Raw genomic sequence first — 24,507 nt, 5'->3', positions numbered from 1 at the left:
CTCATATGCATTACAGAGAGCCCATGAGATATAAAAAGGGCATTTTAAACTGAATTTTAGAGTCAGGATCTGGACACAGAGAGATTAACTAACCTTCTCACTGTTAGATAGGAAATCTATGCAAGCCAGAAATCTAGTTCTGCATCCCCCGTCCCCCCCGCCCCAGAATACCAGTTCCAGTGCCTTAAGCCACATCACCATCAGTCATAGCTATCTGAGCGTAGGGCCAACAGCACTGCTCTGCCTTTCACCAGATCTGCATTTGGTGCATTATTTATAATTTTATTACTTCAGCTGATCAAAGTAATGGACTAGATGTTGACTTTTTAGCTGTTTTGGCAGCATTGTTGGAGGAACTTGAAATTATTAAGCAGATGTTCTGCAACATAACTGGGGGCTTGTTATGCTCTAATGAGATACAGTATTTGTTACAACGAAGGAAATTGCTTGCGGATTTGCTATAATGCATTTTACATACACTGGGTTACATTTATATTGGAGTAATATAGAAAAAAAAAACCAGTAAAAGTCTATATTACTTTTCAGATCTGATGATGTCACCAGACTCATATTATTATATTTGAAAAAAGGATCAGGCTCAACTTCTTGACGTCTGTTTCTGTTTTTATACTTGATATCCACCTCAGTGGTGTAATAGATCCAAACAGTTAGCTCTTTGTGATCTCTCTCTAGAGGGATCACTGTACCATTGCAGCAGAACCAACCTTAGTGAGTTGCACCTCAGTATTTTTAGGCCTCTGACCAAAATTATTCAGAAGCAGATCTCCTCTCTTTGCAGATATATGAGCAAATTTAATGCACAGTTTCTCTGGCTCTTTCAAACTTAGTTTTAAATGCGTGGTGTTTGGATTTAAATTCAGAGTTATACAGTGTAATATGGAAAGCAAATTAACAAATTCACAAGTTGACCCTGTGAACAAATGCCAGAGATTTGTATCTATCTGGGTGTAAGAGGGAGGACTGATCCAGAAAAATTTTAGCAAGAATTGTTTCTCCTTTGTAAAAGACCTCAAATTGTGGCTTAGATATTTATTATGCGCCATGCTTATAAAACTTCCAAGATAGCTAATGGAAACAGAGCACAATAGAAGCCAGTTCTGCTTTTCATTTTATATACTACCACTGGGAATCTCTTTCTTCTGATGTTCATCCACATTATAAGCTTTTCTTTCACAGCGGGTAAGATTTTCCTTGCTTTGAAAATAGTAATTCATCATAACAAGAAGGAATATCAAGTGTATATAAATGCCAGTCCAACTACTTATGCTGGCTAAATTGGCAAAATATTTTAATTCCCTTCATAACACTCAGCACTACCAAAAACCTCCATTCAAAACATTAACAGAATACTCCAGAAACACAGGAATGCCTACATTTAAACAATAATGTGCAGCACAGGCACCCACATTCATATTAATAAGTAACCTCATTTTTCTAGCAAACAGTTACATCAATGAGAGTCGTAAATTCTGTGCTCCTTTGAAATACTGGGAGATGAAGTTGGAAATTGTCAATCTGAGGGCTTTTAAAGGAATGCCACATTAAAAAATAGGCTATAATACTTAATCCTCATGAACCCTCTGTAGTAGTTTATCTTCACAACCTCCCATCCCTCCTCCACTCTTAAAGTCTTGCACAGTGACTCCAGACTAAGACTGAGCTTGGTGAGTCTCGGTACTCAGCTTGAGCCACAGGGACTAACCTTGCATGCTTTCATCTTATACTACAAAAGAAAAGATTAAGTCTTCTCACTCATATCCCACAGAAAGAGGTTTTATCAGAATGAGAGAGGCTTAAGCAAATGACTTTTACCTTGTGTTTGCCACAGTTAGCACGTTTCTAGGGATGTACTTTTTGTTAAGCAGCAGTAACTCACAAGCATGTCTTAAACTTTACCACTACTGAGGCTCAGAGGCAGACACCGGGACAGCCCCTCCAGAAGCAACCCGGGCATCCCTGTAAACTGGTAAGCCTGCAATTATGGCCTTACCTGAGGGAGCTTGGATTTTCTAGTTCAGGCAGAAATTGCTCATGCTTTAAGTGCCCTACACCATGCTTAAATGCCCATCACCAATAAGCCACCTACTATGAAAACACAGCAGCAGAAGACTCGCCAGATTGGAAACCTAACCTCTTCTGTACTTGAGCAGGCTTCCTAAACTTTTCAGCTAGCCACAACTTCTGGACTTGTGAACTCACACCACGCTGCTATTGACAACTATGATCAAAGCTTCTGGCCCCACCCGTAGACTGACCCAAACCTCAGTTTCGGAACTGATGAGTTAAAGCTAACACATTTATAAAGCTAATGAGGTAAAATCCACGAATTTTACTGGAACCAGAACTTGCATATCTACCTTTTCAGTATATGCAGGTGTTTACTTCTGAAGTCCACACAATGCCATAGAAATTACATTAAGAAAACAGAATTTTGCACCTAAATATTCCAGAAAGCGAAAGTGCAAGTTCTACTGCTGAGAGTGTGCATAAGCAATTTTTGAGTACACAAATGGAAACTGTGAACATAAATGTTTAGATTCACATCTGACTCCCTCTGAAGTTAATGTTATCTTTCCTTTTGTATCCGCTGATACTGGAAGAGGCTCAAAATGAACAAACCATAAATGAAAAGTGTTTTAATATGTAATTCTTTCAACATAATGAAAAATACTCAGAAGAAATCAGTCTCCCAAAGGAGGTGGGAAAGAGTCTGTATTTACTAGGACCCCTTTTATAGCTTGTTTCTCCAAGAGTTACTTCAGTGTTTGGAGGTTTTTTGAACTAGGAATACATATACTATTTTGATTGTTTAGGAGAACTGTTAATACTTAAAATGTTTAACAGTAGAATAAATGTTTCGTTTAGTAGTCACAATTTTAATCGCTCAGGAACACACAGAGTAAAACAAAAGACAGAGACATTTTGGGGAGGGGTGAAGAAGGAAGTAATTTGGTCTCCAAGATGGTCCTAAAACCCCTTCTTTGTGTACTTGTAATTCTTCACAGAATGAAAGAAAACTCTGAATACCACGTTTATGTGCTGCTGATTTCTGAGTCCCTGCCTGCACACTCACTCAACAGAACCGGGCCCGGACTCAGCAAAAGCTCCTTGAACCTTTGAACAGAGTAGGGACCGCAGGTGGACTCTTTGAACTGAGTCATCTTTTTTCAAAGAAACTGTGAAAATTTCTAGTGAGGTCCTGAGCCTCCACGGAATTAGGTACATACCAATTCTCTGAATACACAGAAATCTGGATATTATCAACCTGCAACAAAGTTTTGCAGGATCAGACCTCAGTTCTGTTCACTTTTTTAGTTACATGGTGAATTTTCTTCTAAATGACCTCATCCAAAAGCCACTGAAGTGAATGGGAAAAACTCCCACTAACCTCAACAATTCTTGGACCTTTAGGACCTGTAAAAAGTCATATTTAACTTCAGCAGCAACCTGACTGGGAGCTCCGCAGCCTGCTACACACACAGCACCACATTAGGACAATCACTGTTGACCAGAGTAGATAAATGTGAAATCTTTTTTGAAATCAAACACACGGAAAATATTATGAAACTATTTAAAACCTTTTGAAATGCATTAATCAAATCAACAAAAACTATTTCCACACATAAACTGAGGCAAAGATAGTAATTTTAAAAATCTAAGATAGCTTGATAAGTATTTTTTAGTAGGGAGCCTCTTTTCTACTTTACTTACCAAACTCGTTTTATGTATTTTCTCCCTGTGTCTCAGTTGTTCATTTCTTTTTAAGCATGAAAAGAATATTCACCAGGCATTTTTCAGTTTTGCCTTCTAGGTTAACCAACCCACACTGCACAGAAGAAAAAGTGTTTAAAATCAAGAATATATACTTGATTTTAAAAATTGAAAATTGTACAAGAAATGTGAATAAATGTCATACATTTAACAACAAAGATGGAACACATGTTGATAATCCTTTGCTTAACTGTTGCCCTGTTTATTCAATATTCCACAAAGTTAATGTATAACATGTTAAAATGATTACACAGTCTCGACCTTGCAGCTCTATTTTATTCTCCAGACTATTTCATGGATCTGGGAGACATGGCAAGATCACTGGGGTTTGTGCAAGAAGTGCACACCTGCAAAACACTGTGAGCCCCAAGTTTTCCCCCATTCTAGTGCATTATACTACAAGAAACGGTTGTGCAGATCTGCATGACAAGGACTCCTAGGACTACAATCATAAAACTCGTAAAAAAATAGTTTCCTTGTGAAGCTGTAAAATACATCTGTTCAGAGCATCAGAGCCTGCTTGTCTGTCTGCTACAAAAGGAATCTACCACCAAAAAGAACAGATTTAGGAGAATTCAGACTAAGATTCATTTTTCATATCCCAAAAGAGGTGTAGGAATGAGGATAGGACGCCCTCTTTACAGTGGTGTTTTACTACAAAGAAGCCAAAGGAAGTGAAAGATTTTGATCCAACAGCAAAGGCAAATTTTTGGAGTGACATTTTGGGTCTGAAGCTTAACAGAGGACTTTTCCCATGGACAACAGGAGTAAAAAAAAAAATTACAATATCATCTCAAAAAAGACTAAAGCATCCCAAAGCACTTATTCTACATATGTACTTGTATACAGTAACCGTGCCAATGCAAACAGCACTAAAAAGCGTGAGAAAAGTTCCCTTTTGGTAAGACAGTCAAGATACTTAATTTGCCCCCCTGTTCTCTCCCTTATCTTGACAAACCCAACATACAAAAGGATCTGATGCTACAAAATGAAATGGAGATTCAAAAAGATTATAATTCCACCACTGGTTAAGGTTGCCACACAACCCTTGCTAGAACTGACGAAAAAGAGGAATCAGCATTATCTTTATTTCCTAATTCATACATGGCAGAGGTTTTGGCTCTGAGAAAGTTGTGCTTGGTACAAGATCCAAAATAGAGGACACAGAGAAGATGAAGACCAACCCCTGAAATTGCCCGAGGATGGTGAAATTCCTAGGGTATGTTAATTTAAAGCAGCCTTGATCTATGCTAATTTTCACTCCTGGAAGATCACTTCCATAACCACACCCTCCGATTCCTAGTAGGACTCTGCTTCTAAGGTATTCCCACGCCCACCTTTATACAGCCCAGACTGCTCCCCAAATCAAAGGGATCCAAATCCTCAGTTGTCCACTTGCAGCAAGTTTCAGACTGTTCTGCACAGCCACCGGACACAATGAAGCTATATAAGGAATATATATACATAAGGACTGTTACAGATTCCATGAGGTCATATACTGTCGGTTCATGTAGTCCTGCTTATTAAAGACTTTGCTTGACAGCTAAGTCAGATATTGAGAAAGCTGTGATAAAGCTACTAAGTACGTTACACAAGTAGGTTGTGTTTTGTGGATCAAAGTATTCCACTGATTCATTTTATAGGGTGGCGGTGTTTTTTTTTTTTTTTAAATTCATTTCTGAATATTGGGTGTCTGTATCTTGTTCCAAGGGCCACTAACAGGTAAAAACCTACTATAGAAATTCAACAAAGATTTTGTTTACTCATTTGCAGAAGAACAAATAAAATTAGAGAATATTACAGTGGAAAAAAATTGTTGGTTTTTTTTTTTCAGTTCAAGTCATGAGTGTATGCATTTACATGGCATTTCTCAGAGATGGTTGCACAGTGTCAGGTAATTTGTTGATACTGCAGACATGAATACTGATCTGAACCCAAGGAGGTCTTGCTGTTGGTAGCAAGTGGAGGGAGTGAAGACAAGTTTTATCAAAGTAGGCTAAAAAGGAGCTATACCACTCACTTCCACATGTGCTTTGTAAAAATCAAATCTTCCTTCTATATTCTATTCTAGCCTAACAATCTTCATTACCACACAATCTGGATACAATTTTGTTTCTAAATCTGAGCCTGAAAGCCACAACATCCATCCTTCACTTTCTGCTCCCACCAAAGGAACTAAGAAGTGTGCTTTGAAATGAGGGCATAATTCTTCCCGAGATGTTTACCCAACTCGCAATTAATGCAAGCATGCAGGTCAGATACTCTAAACTAAAGCAGTAAATATTGGTCACCTGGATACAGAAGACAACATCTCTTCTACAGCAAAGCTAGGCTAAATTTATCTAAACCCTCTAAGATTAGGACAGATACGGCTTGTCAGCTCATCTCCTTTCTCTCACTTTCCTGTCTTAAAAATACATTCTGTTTACATGGTTTACATTCAAGTCCACTTTGGAGTATACTGAGTTTACTGCTGAGTGATAACATTCGATGGATGTCATTTCCCATTTTCCTAAAGGCACTAACAAGCCTTTCCAATTCTTGAGGCTCATCCATCTATAAACACCCAAATCTTCTTGCTCTCATCCCTCTGAACCTATTTTCCCCTCCAAATAGCGAGTACAAAAGTAGGGAAATTGAGGTATGCAGTGAACTAGAAACATTACAACATGTGGTGCATGTGACCTATTACAGGGAAATGGTTGACTTCATACATCAGAGTATGGTCCCTGCTTAAAATAGTACAGTTAAAAATACGTATGCGTTATTGTTTGAATTGTAACAAACCACAGAATCCCAGGTAAAAGCCAGGCTCTGATATCGCTAAGCTTCTTACAAATGCAAATCAAAACATGTATATTAATAAAATTATATAGGAAGAATAACTATAAAAGGTAAGTTGCCATGTGGAAGCATTAGGTTTCCATACATATAAGTATCTAAGCATATTTGTTTATTAAAGCTTTCTATAGAAGTAGTTACGTATTTCAGTAATTGGGACAGGACATTTACATTTACATTACACAGGACATTTACAATTTCCAGGTCAAGCTCAACACAACAGATGTTCAGGAAGCAGATTTATTGATCAAGTCAAAGAAATGCCTCAGATACTTTAGCACAGCCATACTTTTAAAGCTTTGCAAACTTCCATCTGCTTTCTCTTGTGATCCATTCACAAATCGGGAATAGATAAAGGGGAAAAAAGGGACATAGCATAAATTAACTTCTTGTGCTACTGCATTTGAATAAATTCTAGTCTCATAAGTAAGCAACATTTCAAAGAGATTTCAGTTAAAAATGAAATAGAATTTTCAGTAATGTGTGAAAAATGGATACTTCACTGCCTCGGACAGGATTTCCAATGAGTCTAAAGGAAATCAGAGCTCATATTCCATCAGAATTCAAGAGGAATTGTATGCCTATAGTGCTTAAGCTCCTGTCAATAATTTCAGGTATATGCTTCACGATGTCTTATCTTATATTAATCTGCTACTGGCTTACTGTTCAGTTTAATGTTACTCATTTGCTAAGTAACTGTTCCTGAAGCAGCTAGAGATTAAGACTGATCCAACTTAAAAGTAGCCCAACAGTTAATAGAAAAGGCCAAGCAAAGCAAATTGCAGTATGTTTCACATGTCAACTCACGCAGTAGTTGAAGACCTGAAGCCATCAGTTCTCATAAAATACAAAACAGGACAAAGTTTTCAGTAGATTTTTCCAAATTTATTTCCTAAATCTCAAATTATGCTGGATCATAACCCTGAAGAAAAGTGCATGTGAAATGTACATTTGAACAGCATGCAGAAGGGAATTATATCAGCATAGCTGTTTAACACTTATTTTAATTGATAGGCATAGACTTAGACTTTTGGCTTGCAGGAAGGAACTGAGACCAACTCCTAGACAGTTTGTTTTTTTCTATCACACATACTACAAACAAGGAAAAAAAAAACAGGTGGTAATAATCCCTTTGGGTTTTTGTGATGAAATGTAAGAACGCCAATTCTGTTGTTATCTATATTCTGTTATTACCTATCGTTAGAGAAGTGTGCACTATTTGAGTTGTAGCTAATCAGCAAACACAAACACCATCTACTCATTACATTTCAAACCTCCCAAAACTCTGTCTGTTGCCTCTTTGATGAATCTGTCTGGCTACAGCATTTCACATAAAACAGGAAAAACAAAAAAAAAATTGTCATAGAAAATACAGTGCATCCAATTAAGGTACAAGCTTCAAGAACAGCTAGCCACAAAATGGAATAAAAGCAATCAAGAAGATTTCTAACAGGTGGAGGCAAAAAAAAAGCAGAGAACTATGGTCTATTGCAATGAGAAATGAAGACTTCAAACAGCTGCCTCATTGAATATAATACCTTGCAGCTGGATGAACTGCAGCACAGCTGGATTTTCTTGAGATACTGTGTATATACTCAAACATCTGTATGTTCACTAACTAGAAGTAACTTACTAGAGAAAGTATAAATAAAAGAGCAAGACTTCTTGTCCTTTGGGTGAAAAAATTAGGTTGTCAAAGTGTTGCACACAAAACTAAGAGAATACTAGTTCAGCACAGCATATCCTGAGCCACAAGGAACTGGCAGTTACAAATCAGGAAAGGCCAAGAGTTCATAAACTGGGGACACGTTACCTTTGCTTCTCAAGGACTGCATTCCTCTAGCCAAGAAATCACAGGCATTCAGGAAAAATATACCAGGGCCTACCTTACTAATCTTACGCAAGGATGAATTCTCTAATTACTCTAAACTGAAGTTCCACTTCCAGTTAACCTAAAAAGATGACACAAATGTTATGTTTCTCTGTATATATCAAACTTTACAATGCTTCTGGAACGGTTTTATATTAAGATGTAATGAAATCCAACAATGGACACTGAATGAATGCTTGCACTACTAACGTGCATATAAACAATATATATCTATAATTTGTTTATACACATATCTCACAATTCTAACAGAATAAAAAACAACACACTAAACCACTCAAAACAAGTGTAATATATTCAGGGTTGGCCCAGAATATTCACTGATTTGCAACATTACACAACACCCAAAAGGCCACATTTATATCTGGCCCCAAAACTTACTGTAAAATTATCTGTGCATATTTGGTAGTTATATACAAATTATCACATGTAATAACAGAAAACTTAGAAGCAACATCTAGAAATCTAACAAGACAAGAGAAGTGTTACTTGTCAGAATTTTGATATTCACTTAGCAGACTTACAAACACTCCCAGGAAGGAATGTCCTGAGGTTTGCTACTTCTGGTGGATGATTTCTGCTGATGAACTAAATGGAAAATGCTTCACAAAACATCTTATTGATGAGACTTTAGAACTGAATAAATGGTTTCCTCACAAGCCTATATACCCTCATCTGCACAAAGCCTGAACAAATGAGCCAAAACCTCCCAAACCCTGAAACATCAGCAAAACTACTCTGTGCCTACAGCTGGTTGTCAAGGATCTGTAGGCAGTGTCTGCATTGTCCCGTTAACTGTACTCCCTATAACAACTCTCTGAAGCCAGCCCGCTCTGATTTCTGGGTACTCCGTTCCAGAAGTGCTTAATGGTACTTGCACCTCTCAGTACCTGACCAAGATTTTTTAAAAGATCAATTAGGCTTTTCTTCCATTTTATAATTACTTAAATCATATTAATCAGAGCTCATTCAGCGTCTTCAGTGTCATCAATTACCATCAGACTGGAGAAGTTTCTTAGCAACTTAAGATGTTAAGTTGGGCCACTACATTTTGATCTGTTACGAGAAGCTATTTTGTCATTCAAAATGAATGAAATCTGTTGTTACAAATCCAGCAACAAAAACCACAAATAAATAAATGTAACAGCCCTGCGTTAGTCTTCAGTCTCTATCCTAATACCAAAAATTAATTCAGTCTAAATCATAAATGCCTCTTATCTGACACAAAGTACTGAAGTTGCAGTACTTGCTAGACACCTGTGGAAGTTACACATTTCGTTTTCTTCAGAGCTTGTATTTTTCACAGCTGTAGCTGGGAGACATCTATAGCTAGAAGTCAGGTTACTAGAAGGTATTTTAAAACAAAAGTAAACTCAGAAAGGATTTTACAGCATGCCCAGATCTACCTCTACAGTGAGTTCTCCTCTGAACACAACACAGGCTTCAGGATGGAGCACTGACATGAAAGCCATTTTAGAGAAAGAGTACCATGAAGTCCAGCATGAAAAACACGCAGACCAAATATCCTTCCATCCATTCAAAGTTTGGATTCTGACACATTTCAAGTAAACAGCAGCCAGCTGAAATTGCCCAACCACCCTGCCACAAGGCTGGGTGCTGACACCCAGCGCCTGTCAGCCTCTTTCACTCCAGTTGATTTTGAATCACTCATTACGGTGCCCATCAGTAGTTACGTTTGGCAACAATGGTATCGGGGGAGCCTGCGGACAGAAAATGCAGCCGTGACATTAGCGCCATTTCATACACGCTACTGCTGCTTTCAGCTACAGGAATTTTTATCCCAGTTGATACTCAGCCTGACTCGAACCCTGCTCCAAAGAGCAATGTGGTGTACAGGCTCTGTACAACTTTCATCTCTCAGCAATCAAATAGAAAAACAAAGAGAAGTTGTGAGAGGAAGCCAGACCTGGCAATCAGAAGGAACCGAATGAACTCTGCCAGGCCTTCCAGAGATCCCTCTCGCTGCCAGAGTTCACCTACTCTGGCTGACCCTGCAGATCCCGCGCAGGTGAAAGGTGCTGCCCTCGAGGCCAGCACGCCTGCTAACAGCAGGGAGCGGAGGCCTCTCCGCACACTCTGCGCAGGCCTTCAGGTTCCAGCAACTATCTGCCAGCAACAAACTATTTAAACAGCTTTCAAGATCTGAGCGTGGCTCTGTTCCTAGAAACTTGTCTGGCTTGATACAGTATTTTAAGCCAAAGACATTTTGACTCTAGCAAGTGGAACTAAATCATCTGTACAGCCACCACTATGATGATCCTTTAGCCACGTCCTCATTCCTGTTATTACCTTTGTTAGCTAGCGTCCAGTGAGCTCTAACACAAGTTACAGCTGCATATGTAAAATAACTCATACATTTGAAACAGCAAGAATTCCCACTGTCAGTGCGATGCAGGTAAATAAGTGTGCTGCCCTGCAAACAAGCGCATTCACCTGAAAGGAGAGCACTGAAACTAGAGCTAGTTTTCAACAAAAAGCAAACAAAAACATCATTTGGAGGGAATGCTTGGTCAAGTCTGCATTTTAGAAAACTTCCCATTAAAATTTTGCTCTAAACTAACAAAATTTAAAAAATTCAAAACAGAAAACAGAATCTTTTCCATGAAAATTTTGCAGTTCTTTTACTATGAGGGAAAGGGGCAAAGCCACAATATCTTTTGGGGCAAATCATGTCTGACTTGCAGTGGACCAGGCTCTGATTTGCAAAACCTCTTTTTTTCTCTTTTTTAAGAAAGTGAAATTGTCTCTCAGGACAAAATGCTCAAACTTTGCAGTATTTTTCTGCTTGTAAATTGCTACGTTTAAAAGGAAGAAAAAAGCCAAGTCCCCAAAGAATACATTTTTAGCTATTTCAAGTTTTACACACTGGAGATGCAATCACAGCTCCTCCTAGACTTCAAAGTCCTCTTCCACTGGCAAAGCAGGCAGAGGCAGCCCGGCGGCGGCTCCCCTTGCTGGTTACCACACCAAAGAGCAGCACAGGCCAGGAAAGCCGAACGTCTCTGCCGGGCTCTGCATCTAAAGAGAGCAGAGCACCCAGCGCAGAGCCACAGTGCACTCTTTGCACGTGTACCGCTACTACGCCTGCCTGCCTGGCACAGGGGTAATTCTAACTGCTGTAACAGAAACCCATGGCTAGGACTGCAGTATAAAATACTGTCTATTACAAAAGCCTGGCTGTCATTATCAAACAGAACTCAAAGCAAGAGGGCCTGCAGTCGACCAGGATTTTCTGCAGTTGTTGATTTGACGATGTATTTTGGATGCATAAGACTATCCAGGTATCCTCCTAAAGACAAAGTATCAGAGCGAGATTTTTCTGGAGAGGACTTTATTTCTTCTTTAACTTTGTACAGGATTTCTGACAAAAAAAATCTGCAGTTGTCTTCCTCCTCTCAAAAAATGCAGTTATTCTTCACTGAGAGACTCCTGTGGTCAGATTCCCACTGAGTTATACCTTTCAATGAACCAATCGGTTTTCTCCTTTCAATAGATTCTTTTCATACAGCCATCAAAATATCACTTTAGGTTATGAATTTTTCACCACAACTAAAAATAAAAGTTAGCTGAAATAAAGAGTTCAAATTAAAGAGTTCAATTATCAGAATGATTAAAACATTCACTGCTTCTGTAGATTTAAACTTCCTTACAGGTTTTATGGTCACGTCACTGTGATGTTTTCCCTCTGTCACAACTGGATCTTTCCTCTCAAATCCTGCCCTTAAAGTCATTAAGTGCTATTGGTTCTCCAACACAAACTAGGTTTTTTTCATTAAATACTCTAAATTCATAGGGTTTATAGTCCCTTTAATATGGCTTTTTTAATAAAGACAAAAGTTTGTGTTGGAGCAGTAGCAGATAAAACAGGGGTTAGAAATACAGCTGCACCAATCTGAACGAGGGAGAAATAAAAATATGTGTATTTTTTAAAAATAACAATAATTACATTTAACTCACCATCAAGACAGGGCTGTAAATTATGGTTTAGCTGCCCTTATTGATCCAACATAAACATTAGGAGCAAGCTGTGCTATGCAGGGGAGGGAAAAAAGAAATGATTGTGGCATGTTTTAGATCCCCTGAGTCATCGTTCCTGGCACAGGGCAGAGTGAGTCAAAGCTGCTGTGTAGGAAGCAAGGAGATGGAGGTGGGCTGAGCTGGCTCAGCATTGGTTGTGTCTTGTCAATAGCAGTTTGAAAAGGGATGCATCAAAGCTAATACATCATAAGGCTTTGGGGCCATGTTGTTGAAGTCATGCTGTCCGCAGAATATGCCTCCAGCCATGTGCTTGCTGGGGTACCAAGCTCTTTTTTCTGCCTAAATGCATGGTACAAAGTGCCAAGGTTGTACAGCTCTGAAACTTCCTTTTTGGCAACTTCACAATATCAAACATGACTTTAATTAAAAGCATAGTATATACTGAATGTTCATAATTTGAGGTAAAGAGGTAGCTCTGCAAGTCTTCACTATACCCACAATAGATAAAACCAGGACTGAGGCATGACTACATTAGAAACAAACATTATTAGATCAATCGGGAGTTAGATATGAACCTACCTGAATCTGTACTGACTCATGTTGAGCTGTAAAAATAGGTAACATCAATTGTGAAGCAAAGCTGCTCATCTAAAGGAACAACAGAGACCATGCTAGCATGCTAAGTACCCACAGAAATGTCCATTTCTGGGTATAGGAAAAAGGAACTTCACACACTTGCAACACTCCCTGAGTCCCCTGAAAAATAAATGAACAACGACTTCCAATACTTCCTTCAGCACATCTTTGGAAGGGTCTTTATTGTTACAAAATAGGCATTTTGCCTTTGTGCAACGAGGCAAGGCACAGAACCCCGAAAGCTGGCTCAGAGAGAGCTATTCACACAATGCAGTCCAGCAAGGGGTTCCCTCGGTCCCCAAGAGTGATACAGTGACAGCAGCACGTGCCGCCTTCCAGCTGACACACCCAGCTGCAGATGCACTTTTCACTGCTTTCACTTCAAAACTTCGTATCAGGCTCTATACTACAAAATAGACATGACTTCAGTTTATTAACAGCAAAAAAATCACCAGTAGCGATCACCCTCTTCTCCTTCTAAACCTATTAGGATGAAGGGAGGGGAAATAAAAATATGAGAACCAGGAGGAATCCCTTCATTGTAAAAGAAACTTTCACATTCCTTTTCCAAATCTCTTATTTTGCCTCCCTTTTGGAGCTGGGAAGGCAACTTAGCATGATGAGTTAAAGACTGAAGGAAAGTAAAACATACAGAGAGCACTAATTGCCCCAGAGCAGATCACTGACACTGAAGATGTGCATAATCAGGTAAATATTGCCACTAGGTCAATTTTAGGACATACAGGGGCAGGGCATTGCCATAAAGATAAATCATAGTACACTGAAGCCTTCATTTGTAATCAAGTCTTCCGGCAAAGAAAAATCCCTGCAAACACTGACTGTAAGACATTAAAAGCCATGGCATAATGTATTACTTCTATTAATTGTGTGGCATCGTATTATATGTAGCTACTTACACAGAAGGCAATAAAAGCCATGTTCAAGAGACACTTAAAAAATACAGGTGAATTCTCTTCCTTCTACTTTGTTCTTCTCAAACCTAGAAAGGATAAGTAGATGGGCCTATATCTTGCATTTTAAAATTTTAAGGTGAGACTGTGCCTCCATTTGGAGGGGAGACATTGCACAGAACACGTGGTACAGAGCACACACAGCCTGTTGGTAAAGGAGTCTGTGGGTAACGAAGTCATCATTGTACTCTCCTACTAGTGATTCATGCCAAGTGATAGAATGGCCTCAGAATAACAAAGCTAGCTAGTCCACAGTATGTGTACATATTTCTCTATGCATAAATCCTCTTTGGTCTTTGAAGTTTTGTGGAAAACAACTTTTTAAAAATGTTGATTTAAAAAATAAGACATGAACTAAATTCCTCTGAATCCAGAGACATATTTGAAGAATAAATTATTTACCTCATAAATAATCACAAATCTCAACTGAGGTGGGCCCAGCTCTTGTTCACAGAAAGACAAACAAAATAAATAACTATTTCACAAAACATGTTTCTGGAGAAAGGTCATAGCCCCCAACTGACTGAGATTTTATCCTCCAAGGGTTAGGACTCTAGAGGGGTGGCAGACCACTGCTAGAGCTGCTGCTGCTTTGTGTTCCAGGACAATCAGTTCAACATGCAGCTAGGGAAGTCCATAGCACAGGTATCCCTCCCATAGTCACCATCCCAACTGTCAAACATACCATTAGAAAATACAAATTAGACAGCCAGAAAGTCCTGAAATGAATGCATAAGGACCATGAGTCACAAGCTAAACTGGCATAAAAAAAATTTAACTCCATTTACTACTGAAAAGCAGCCATACTGAGCCTTTGTCATCAAAAGTAAATACATAAAAAAGTAGTTAACAGTGTAGTAGCTGAAATACTGTTGCAACACTATACAGAACCAATGGAATACCAGTCAAAGTAGGACTTATATGCTTTCATTCCTGTAAAATATAAGCAATATTGATGTGAGATTATCTACTTGTCTGCCCATGAATAAATACAGGAGACGAACAGAGCAAAATGAGCAAGACTCAAACAGTCAAAGCCTGATGGCTTCCACTGGCTAAAAACCACATTTGCCTTTCCAAAACACAATCTGTATAATAATGCAAAATCAAGTTGTCTTCCCTTACCTTCTGCAAAAGGTTCCCATTCATAAAATCGACCCATAAATGGCTTGTTATTGTATGATGCACATTGTACCTCTCTAATATTTCTGCTGCTTTCAGGACACATCTGTTTAAATAAAAAAAAACAGTCACATTATAATCAACAGCAATGTTATTATTGCTTTCTTATTAATTCACTTTAGAAGGTTAATGAAGGCATTGCCAAATTCCAATCCAGATGAATGATATTAACATCAGGAGACTCCTTTTCTTAAAACAGGTAACAAACAGTGTGCTTTTAAGTAAAGTATCAAAAGTCCCTGTAGAAAAAAATGAATTTGTGGAGTTAATGGAGCAACAGTTCTACAAAAAAAAGGAATGTTTTTATTGAGCTGTCATTTTCCTCAGCAAAAAGACAACACTTCAAGATAAATTCAATAAATTAGATCTGAATCATTTCCTTTCCACAATAGCTTCACGTTTTTCATTATTAATTTTCTGGGCTCAGATTCAACAGAGCTGAAACACTTAACATACATGCTTCCATAACTTATTAAAAGCTGGCCACACCAACTTCTTATTCTCATCCTATGCTTCAATACCATATTACCACTTTTTCTTCTTTATTTCTACATGCTGCTATTACAGTCATTGCATTACTTTGTATTTTAACTTGTGCCTTCAAATGCTAGCTTTAGAGTTCTTGAAGCTAAATAGTGGGAAGAGCTTCTTATATACAGCGCGTGCGTGCACGCGCACGCACACACACGTATTGAGGCAGGACAAGTTTTACAGATAGAAGTAACATCTTTCATTAGGTCACCTGCAATGTAAGCCTTAGGCAGACAAGCCTTGTTTAGATGTGAAGCAGATTCCAAAAGCAAATACAAGTTAAATACTTAAATACTTAATTACTTTGTTCTGCCTGTATCCTCACTCTACAGCAGTTACAGCAAAAGACTACTCTGTGTGTGGGCACACAGAAAGGGGAGAAGGATTTTTAGAAAAGGCAGGGGGTTAATTAGAACAATTTCTACACTTGGAGAAAATAGACAAGCTTTGGTCACAGATGCTTTTTTTCAGGTAGCCTTTAGATGATCAAAATGGCTATTGAAAACACTGTTCAAGAACAGTAGAAACCACATGAAGAACTGGACTAGAACAGCAGAGTATTTTTTCTATAGGAGACAGATTTCAAGGGAAAACTAGAGACAATATTATATGAAAGCAGCATGGCTAAATAACTGTGTTTTTTAAGGGAACAGCAAAAGAATCAGTAAGAAGAGCTCTTGTTGCAACTGCAAGTCAGTTCTCTTATATTTGTATAGGAGGAAAGATCAGTCGTCTTTGCAGTGAAAACCGGCACACCAGAGGTCCCAGAGGAGTTCTTGCTTTGTATCCACCATCTGTATAAGATGATGTTTGTAACTGGATCAGTGAGATGTCAAAGTCAAGAGTTTTCAAGTGGGCTATAAACTGTACCAAAGACATGCCTGGGGCAAGGTTCATGGACTACTTTATCTTCTATTAGAATCACGGTAACAAATCTTCTAGAATAAACACTGTTTCCGGCCAAACAGCCATCTGTGCTTTGTTTGCCCACCCTTCTGAGATCTCCAAGTACATACAAATATTGTTTTCCTCAACAAACCCTCTAATAAAAAAACAAACAAAAAAGCTTCCCTGAAAACAGGACCATGAGCCACCAAACTACATTGGAAGGGTGGGACCAAAAGTCTTTCTAGTGCCAACTGCAGAAAGCAAAGCTATATTCCCACAACTGAAATACGCATCCTTACATCTGTGACACAGCAATGCAGCAAGGGTAATTCAGCCACAACAACCAACCAACCAAGGCTAGGAAGCTTACATTTTTCATGGAAACCAATTATAGCACATATCGTAAAGGTGAAGGGACAGAACCTGAGCTGGCATAAATTAAGGTCACTACGTTAAATTACAGAACGACATCAGTTTGCACCAGCAAAGAACCCAGCCTGAAGGGTTTCTTTTTGGATCACTTTTCCCTGTTTTTGGCACACATTTTCTGACAGTCTATTGTGAAGTTTTGTTGTTTCTTGTTTTTCCTTTTCTGAGCCTTGAGCTCATGCTCTTGTGTACCAGTATTTCTGGCTCATAAACTATTTCCTGTACACCCCGTTCATACCAACTGCAGACAACATATGAATAAAAAGATCAAAATATTCATTGCTGTTGCCAAAAAATAGTGACACCCGCCCCTTCTAAGATCATTTTTATATAGCTACAAATTCTGGTTTTAAACTTACTGAAAGTTGCCCACAGGACAGAGGCCCCATTGCTTTAAAGCAGGACAAAGGACTGACAAATACACTAAACACTGTGTGGATCAAGCCGAAATCAGAAGAAAAGGCTAACTCAGTAACATCCCTGCTACTTCAGAAGTCCCACTCAGTTGTCCTTCCTCCATTTCTTTCATCAAAGTTTAATTACAAAACAAAATTTTGAGTAAAAATTTGAGAGTGACCTGGTCTGCAAAAACTCTCTGCTTTATTCTTTATACAGATTATACTCATTTTTATTTTTAAATGTCTTTTTAAAATATTTTATGAAAGTGTTAACTACAAGGTGCAACTAGTCAAACTTACTACAGTTTATGAATCACCAAGGCTTAAGAGAGTTATACTATACATATATACTAGCTACCATCTAGACATCATTTATTAACCCCACATAAATTCTTAACGCATAGCTGAATGAAAGGACAGTTTTATGCCGCCTATCGCTCAGTCCCCCTGAAAATGAAATCCTTGAGCCTTCCTCAGAAGAGCTAAGAGTGCCAGGCACTTTCTTGTGGTCTCTCTGGCTTTTTAGCACATCTTTTAGGCAGAAAATACACTGTTATAACTAAAAAGAAAAAGCATGACTCTGTACAATCAAAAGTGAAACTTTAGCATAGGGGTTTCTGTAGATCCTCATGTTTTATTTATTCGCTGAGAGTACAACCTATTTTTACACTTTTATTTAACTACTATTTCTGTCACAAACACATCTAGCTTGACTATAAAACTCCTAAAAGACAGCAACGAGCATCTGTGATGAGAAGACAACAACCCAAAGAAAGCTCATATTTACAATGTCTAACAATTGTGCCTTACAGAGTTCATCCTTTGCTTCCCAGCTCACACACACGGCTGGGAGATACTGGAAGAGTGAGGACAAAGCCAGGCTTTCCCATAGCACCGTCTCCCCTGCGGTGTGTGGTCTGCATCGTGCAGCAGGTCACACCTGTGCTTGGCTCACACTCTGTCTGAGGGTCTGCCCATGACAGAGTCCCTACACCCTTCCTGGCCCTCTGCCAAACAAATAGCAATTTTGCTTTAAAAAGCAGGTATGTTGGCATGTTTACAGATGAAGAATGTTCCTGTGGCTAAGCCAGAGTACTAGGATTTAAACAAACTGGATCTCTTTCCAAAATCTTCCAGCGGCTTTCGGAATAAACTTTGCTAAAATATTTAACCTTATTGTGTGATTCTCCCTCCGTTCCCCCTCAGTGACGTGAGGGCATTAGGATCATGCTGCCTGGTAGGGACCTGAAAACAATTTTTTGGAAAACAAAATGTTGACTTTGATTCATTGTTTTGTTAACGACAGATCTGGAATTGCATTTTTTCCTCAAAAACTTCATTTTGTTTTATGATTACAGAGGGAGTTATCTCAAGTTTTTCATAGAGGTTTTGATATAAAAACAGGATGACCTCTTTGGACGTTTGTAAAAAAAGAAATAAAATGTCCTTTTTAAACCAGGTCTGTGGAGGCCAGATCAGAAAAAAATATACATTGCACCTACAAAGATAAATCTCAGATTCCATCGTGTGGAGGCAGATATAAATTATGTAGAAAACTATAGTCTATGCTAGGAGAGTTTTTTTTAATTATTATTCTTTCAGTTGTGCACTATAAAATTAGAAAGCATCTAAAATCCGTAATTTCATATGTTTTTACATGATGTCTCTCCTACTTAAAATATGCTGCTTGGAAAAAGCAATGCTGTAAATTAAGCATGTGGGACTTTATTCAGCTAAGTACCTTCAAAGTGCTGGGCATTTTCACACAAGGGAAGATGCTTTCAGAGCTTCCACTGCTGCAGTTTGCTGCGGCTGTTTCTATGAGTATGATGTCTCAGCCAACTTTTCTTCCTGTACTTTCAGTATGTGAAATTAACAGCAGCAGCACAGCCCTGCATTCACGAGGCAGACAGTGCTTAAGACAAAACATTTTAGAAGTATCCCTTTGTGTTTTTGGGACCTCAGGCCAAATGTCTTGAAATGCACTGTCTGCAGCTGATAGAAACTTTGCACTTCTGAAACAGTAGCTCTATATTTACGCCCCAATTTCATCTCAGATATGCAGGTATGAAAGTATTCTGAGGGACAGCAACAACTTCTCTTTGTCCTGTACCATTACAGCTTTCTTAAAATGAGCTACTAGTACAGCTAAGACTGTAAAACAAAGAAACCACCCTACTTGCTTTTTAGCTTTTGGGAAACATTCGAAAAGCACAGGTTTTTAACAAATCTTTGACGCTTCGGTTAATGAATGAAGTGTTGGCAAAACAGCAGAAAATTATCAGTCTGCCAGCAGATGTGCGCTCACGCTGGATGCATGCCTGCCATTAGCAAAGCTGTTTCAAAGCTGCACTGAGATAATGCACTTCTGGAACTGCATAAATGGGCCATTTTGATCCTGAAACCACCTCTAAAGGCAATTAAAACATCGACTAAGATTTTTGGCACTGTTTCATTCTTATGACCTACAGTAACTGGCAAACTCTTTTTCCAAGGATTCTCCAGGGTCAGGCATAATTCATAATTAATATTTTCTATGTGTGCAATACTATGTATTAAGTCCAAGTAATCTAGTTGTACTCTAGTTTTCATTTCTGCAGTGGTTCTATCTAATCATATTAATCCTTTGACATTCCAAAGGATAAACACATCTCCAAAGAAAAATAATTAAAGTACTTGTTTCTGAAACAGTAATCTGAAGATTCTTCTTTCATTTTCAGAACATACTCTTAAAAGTGGCGTGTCCTTGCAATATGCATACTATATAAATTCCAATTCTGTACACAACAATACACCATGTCTGCAGTGAACTTCTGCTCTGAAGTGCTGGTGCCTTGCTCTTCCTGAAACCTATGGAAGTTCCATGTCCGTATCTGAAAGCGGAATCTGGGGTCCTTCAAATTTTAATTCTTCTGTTAAGTTGTTCTCTTTGCATTGCTAAGGACCATGCACACCCCTATCAGTGTTAATTAGAATCAAGGCAACCTACTTTTGTCTAGCTGAACACACACTGAAAGACAGGAACAGATCCACTTAAACTACTGGAGACTTTTATTCCCCCAATAGTTCTAATTTTTAAAAATGGTAACAGAATATAGACAATTGTCTGCCAACTAAAAAAAGAAATAAGATATATTAAATGTGTCTAGATATCTGTGGCACAAAATATCAGGCAGATTTTTAATTAAAATGGAATTGATGCTTCTGAAAAACAAAAATATGCAAGAAACTTTAAAATGTAAAATTTTTAAAATTATGTGAAGAACAGCTCTGCAGTAAAAATAGTGCTAGCCAGCTCTAGTTACAGTCCATGACCACAGACAGTACACTATAAATGTCTGGCTTGACATGGAATCAAAATTAACATCTGTGCATGCAGTGGTATCTGGATAAGTGTCGTGGTTTAACCCCGGCAACTAAGCCCCACACAGCCGCTCGCTCACTCCCCCCACAGTGGGATGGGGGAGAGAATCGAAAGAGTAAAAGTGAGAATACTCGTGGGTTGAGATCAAGACAGTTTAATAGGTAAAGCAAAAGCCGCGCATGCAAGCAAAGCAAAACAAGGAATTCATTCACCACTTCCCATGGGCAGGCCATCTCCAAGAAAGCAGGGCTCCATCACCTTCCTCCTTCTTCCCCCAGCTTTGTATGCTGAGCATGATGTCATATGATGTGGAATCTCCCTTTGGTCAGCTGGGGTCAGCTGTCCCGGCTGTGTCCCCTCCCAGCTTCTTGTGTACCCCCAGCCTATTCACTGAGGGGGTGGTATGAGAAGCAGAAAAGGCCTTGACTCTGTGTAAGCACTGCTCAGCAATAATGAAAACATCTCTGCATTATCAACAGTGTTTCACACAGCACAAATCCAAAACACAGCCCCATACTAGCTACTGTGAAGAAAATTAACTCTATCCCAGCCAAAACCAGCACAACAAGTTATGAGGAATGAGCACCTGTATTGCCGAAATCTCAGCATTGCCTCAAGCGATGACTTTACACCTACATGTCTGTTGCAACAGAGATTAAGCTTATGACAATCATCATAAACTATTAACTTACTTTACTAACCAGAGACAGATTCTGAAGCGATCCAGAGTCTAAGGGAGCAAGTAGTACAGGGTTGCAGCCTTTCTCTTTTCCCTCACTGCTTTCAAGGGGGCTGCCTGTCATAGATGGAAAAGACCTTAGACGTGTGCACAATACAAACCCATTATATTTCTGTCCAAATCCCACTCAGCTAGCAACGAGCTTGTGTTTGGAACAAGGAAGATGGTCTGTGGCAGAGCTGCACACCGGGGTGCCTGCCTTCCCCAAGGTACATGCTGGCTCCCACTGCCATGGGTAAGGGAACTGCTACCATCTCAGTCTGGAACTTAAGAACCCTTTTTTCCCATTAACGATTTCAGCTTTGTATCAAGAAAGTCCTCTGAATTTAACTAGAAAAGTCTTTGAAGTGTTACCCAAACTTAATCTTTATTAACTTTGCGATGTATCAGACAAATAAGGCACTAATACATAACGTGCCAAGTGCATCTATTACTGCTTTACCTTTTTTCCCTTCCATAGCACTTTACAGCTGAAAACACAGTATGTCTAATAATGGGGAAGAAAGATCAAACAAGCTGATGGAAAAAGAAGTATTTCTGCTTAACTTTACAGGTTTGTGGCTTTTTTTAAATTCTCACTGACAGATCCATCTGATTAGATTGAAATAACTTATTTTATTTAAGATTTTCAACAACTTGTAAAAGATTCAAGTCCAGCTTTGGTTTTAAATAAAGTTAGCCACTCATCCATCCTACACAAAGCATCTACACTGATCGAATGTGCATGACTGGAAACATTTGGCACTATAAGCTTAGGAGGGGCTCACCAAAGAGCTATAGTAGGAAAATTAACAGTACGGTTTCTCAGTAGTACCAAAAATGTGTCAAGGAAATCATCCATTTCTGTTTATTGCTAAAATTTTACAAATGCTATTCCAAAAAACCCCAACCAACCAAACAAACAAAAAAAAACCAATCTGAGAAACAATAATTGGTTTCTACAACATCTAAGTTTAACAATTAGAAAATGGAAGACAAATACTGAAAACAGACCATGCTGGAACAGAGTATCATCTGGTGTAAAGTGATAGGCAAGTATGCTATGGAAGTCAGAGCTATGTCAATTCACACCTGCCAATGATCTAGCCAGTTGACTGTTGCTAGTCTTTTTTTGATCAAGCAAAAGACCAGATGACTATCAACTCATTCCAAAGCCATTTTTTCAAAATGTAGTTACTATTTTACTGTCCCAAATTTCTTTTAGTGCCCAGTTCCCTGAGCGGAGAAGTACTTCAGCATCAAGACTGGAGTGCAACATAGGATATTCTTTACATGATCCCAATCGAGCATCAAAAGCTTGGCATTTGCAACAGAAATCATAACTACTTTGTCAAACGGCTGTTCTCAGTCTCAGCAGTGGTATCATTTTTCTATATAAATATGCTGCATTAAAAAGTCCACCAAATACAAGAATCCCTCCATTCAAATATCTATTTATAGAAACACAACATAATGCTCAAGGTGTTTAATATTGCCTCATTTAACAGGAAATCAATGAAAAGTTATTTCCGTTTGACACAATCTGGCTCAAAGTCTGAAGAATGCCTTAACATGGAAGCTTTCAGTCTTGCTGCAGATGCAGGGTCTCATCCGTCTACATTGTTCAAATACATCTTAAATTAGATGCATGTTTTATTAGTCCTCCTCAGAAAATGTGAGGTTTATGTACTAAGGGTAGTTGCTTTAATATAATAGTAGTAGTATTCTGTATACTAGAAAAATCAGCCACTCCAAACCCTTTTTCAAAGGCACCACCAATATCAGCTTTGAAAGACCCTGAGACAAACTCGTACTTGATGCAACTCTAGTGAAATCAACAGACTTAAAGCAAAGATGATATATTTAGTCCTCGCAGTTTGTAGAAAATTACGCCAATATGATAAAACATCTACTGTAGGGTTTCCAGCACTATTTTGTTTCACTTTTAAAAAACATTGTTCTTGGAGCAGCCTATTCTTTCTGGGTTGCAGTCTTTGTGTCACGTACGTTTCACTACTTTACTCTTTTATTCTACCAGCTTCATCAGTACCTGGGAATAATCCTCCATCAGCTTTCTATATGAAAGCCTAATCAATTTAAATGGAAATTCAATTGCATGCATTCCATTTAAATGACTGGCCTTTGTGTGGGAGGAGGGACTACCTGAATGGTTCCAGCAGAAGGACTGAAAGTTTAGGGAAGTTTCTGATCTGTATTACCATGATATTCCACTTTTTAATTAAAAATTCTTATTACAGCAATAATCAGAATATTCTTAGAGAAGGATTGCTATTCTAAGTGACAACGAGGCAACAGAAATGTTTATACAGTGTTATATGAGGCAGAAATGTACAGACATTACTACATCTAGGGTGAATTCTGGTAAGTCCGTTGAGAGAATGCCATTTGTTCTTTTTTGTTAAAAAAAGATCTACAATGTGGAACAATTTGTTTTCCACAAAAAGTGAACAGTTGTAGAGCACCGTAAATGTAGCTTAAAAATTACTACGAGTTTGCAGGAGCCAAGTGTAACAGCAATTATTCATATTTCAGAGTTCTTGTTTCCATCAAAAATGAGTTTCTGATACAACACACCCTTACACTGTTTCTGCAATATATTCTTTCGTCCTAGGTCATACTACTTAAAAGGAAAAAAAAAAGGCACTTTAAACTAACTAGCAGATACATTTACCATATTTTATAATGCTTTGGTATAGCTACAGCTGGTAGCACTGTCCATTTACTTACGAGTTCGTCAAACTTTAACCGTTCAGACTAAAACTTTCCACTCCTGGTATCTGTCTTAGTCTCATTTTTTTGACTGAAGTATTTCATCCAAGAACGAGTCTGAAGGAAAACAAGAGGGGAGG

At 38.5% G+C, this 24,507-nt stretch overlaps 1 protein-coding gene across 1 annotated transcript in view; it reads right to left on the bottom strand.

Moving 5' to 3' along the window:
- THSD4 (thrombospondin type 1 domain containing 4) overlaps window positions 1–24,507 on the bottom strand; it is a 312,812-nt gene that overhangs the window by 240,011 nt on the left and 48,294 nt on the right. The window contains exon 5 of the mRNA XM_009280340.2: window positions 15,253–15,355. Coding sequence (XP_009278615.1) covers window positions 15,253–15,355 — 103 coding nt within the window. The remainder of the gene's footprint in view (window positions 1–15,252; window positions 15,356–24,507) is intronic.

The sequence above is a fragment of the Aptenodytes forsteri genome, unplaced genomic scaffold (genome assembly GCF_000699145.1).
Source record: "Aptenodytes forsteri isolate BGI_AS27 unplaced genomic scaffold, ASM69914v1 Scaffold83, whole genome shotgun sequence".
NCBI classification, from domain to species: domain Eukaryota; kingdom Metazoa; phylum Chordata; class Aves; order Sphenisciformes; family Spheniscidae; genus Aptenodytes; species Aptenodytes forsteri.
Note: the sequence above shows the minus strand (reverse complement) of the source record. Positions and strands in the feature narration are given on the sequence as shown.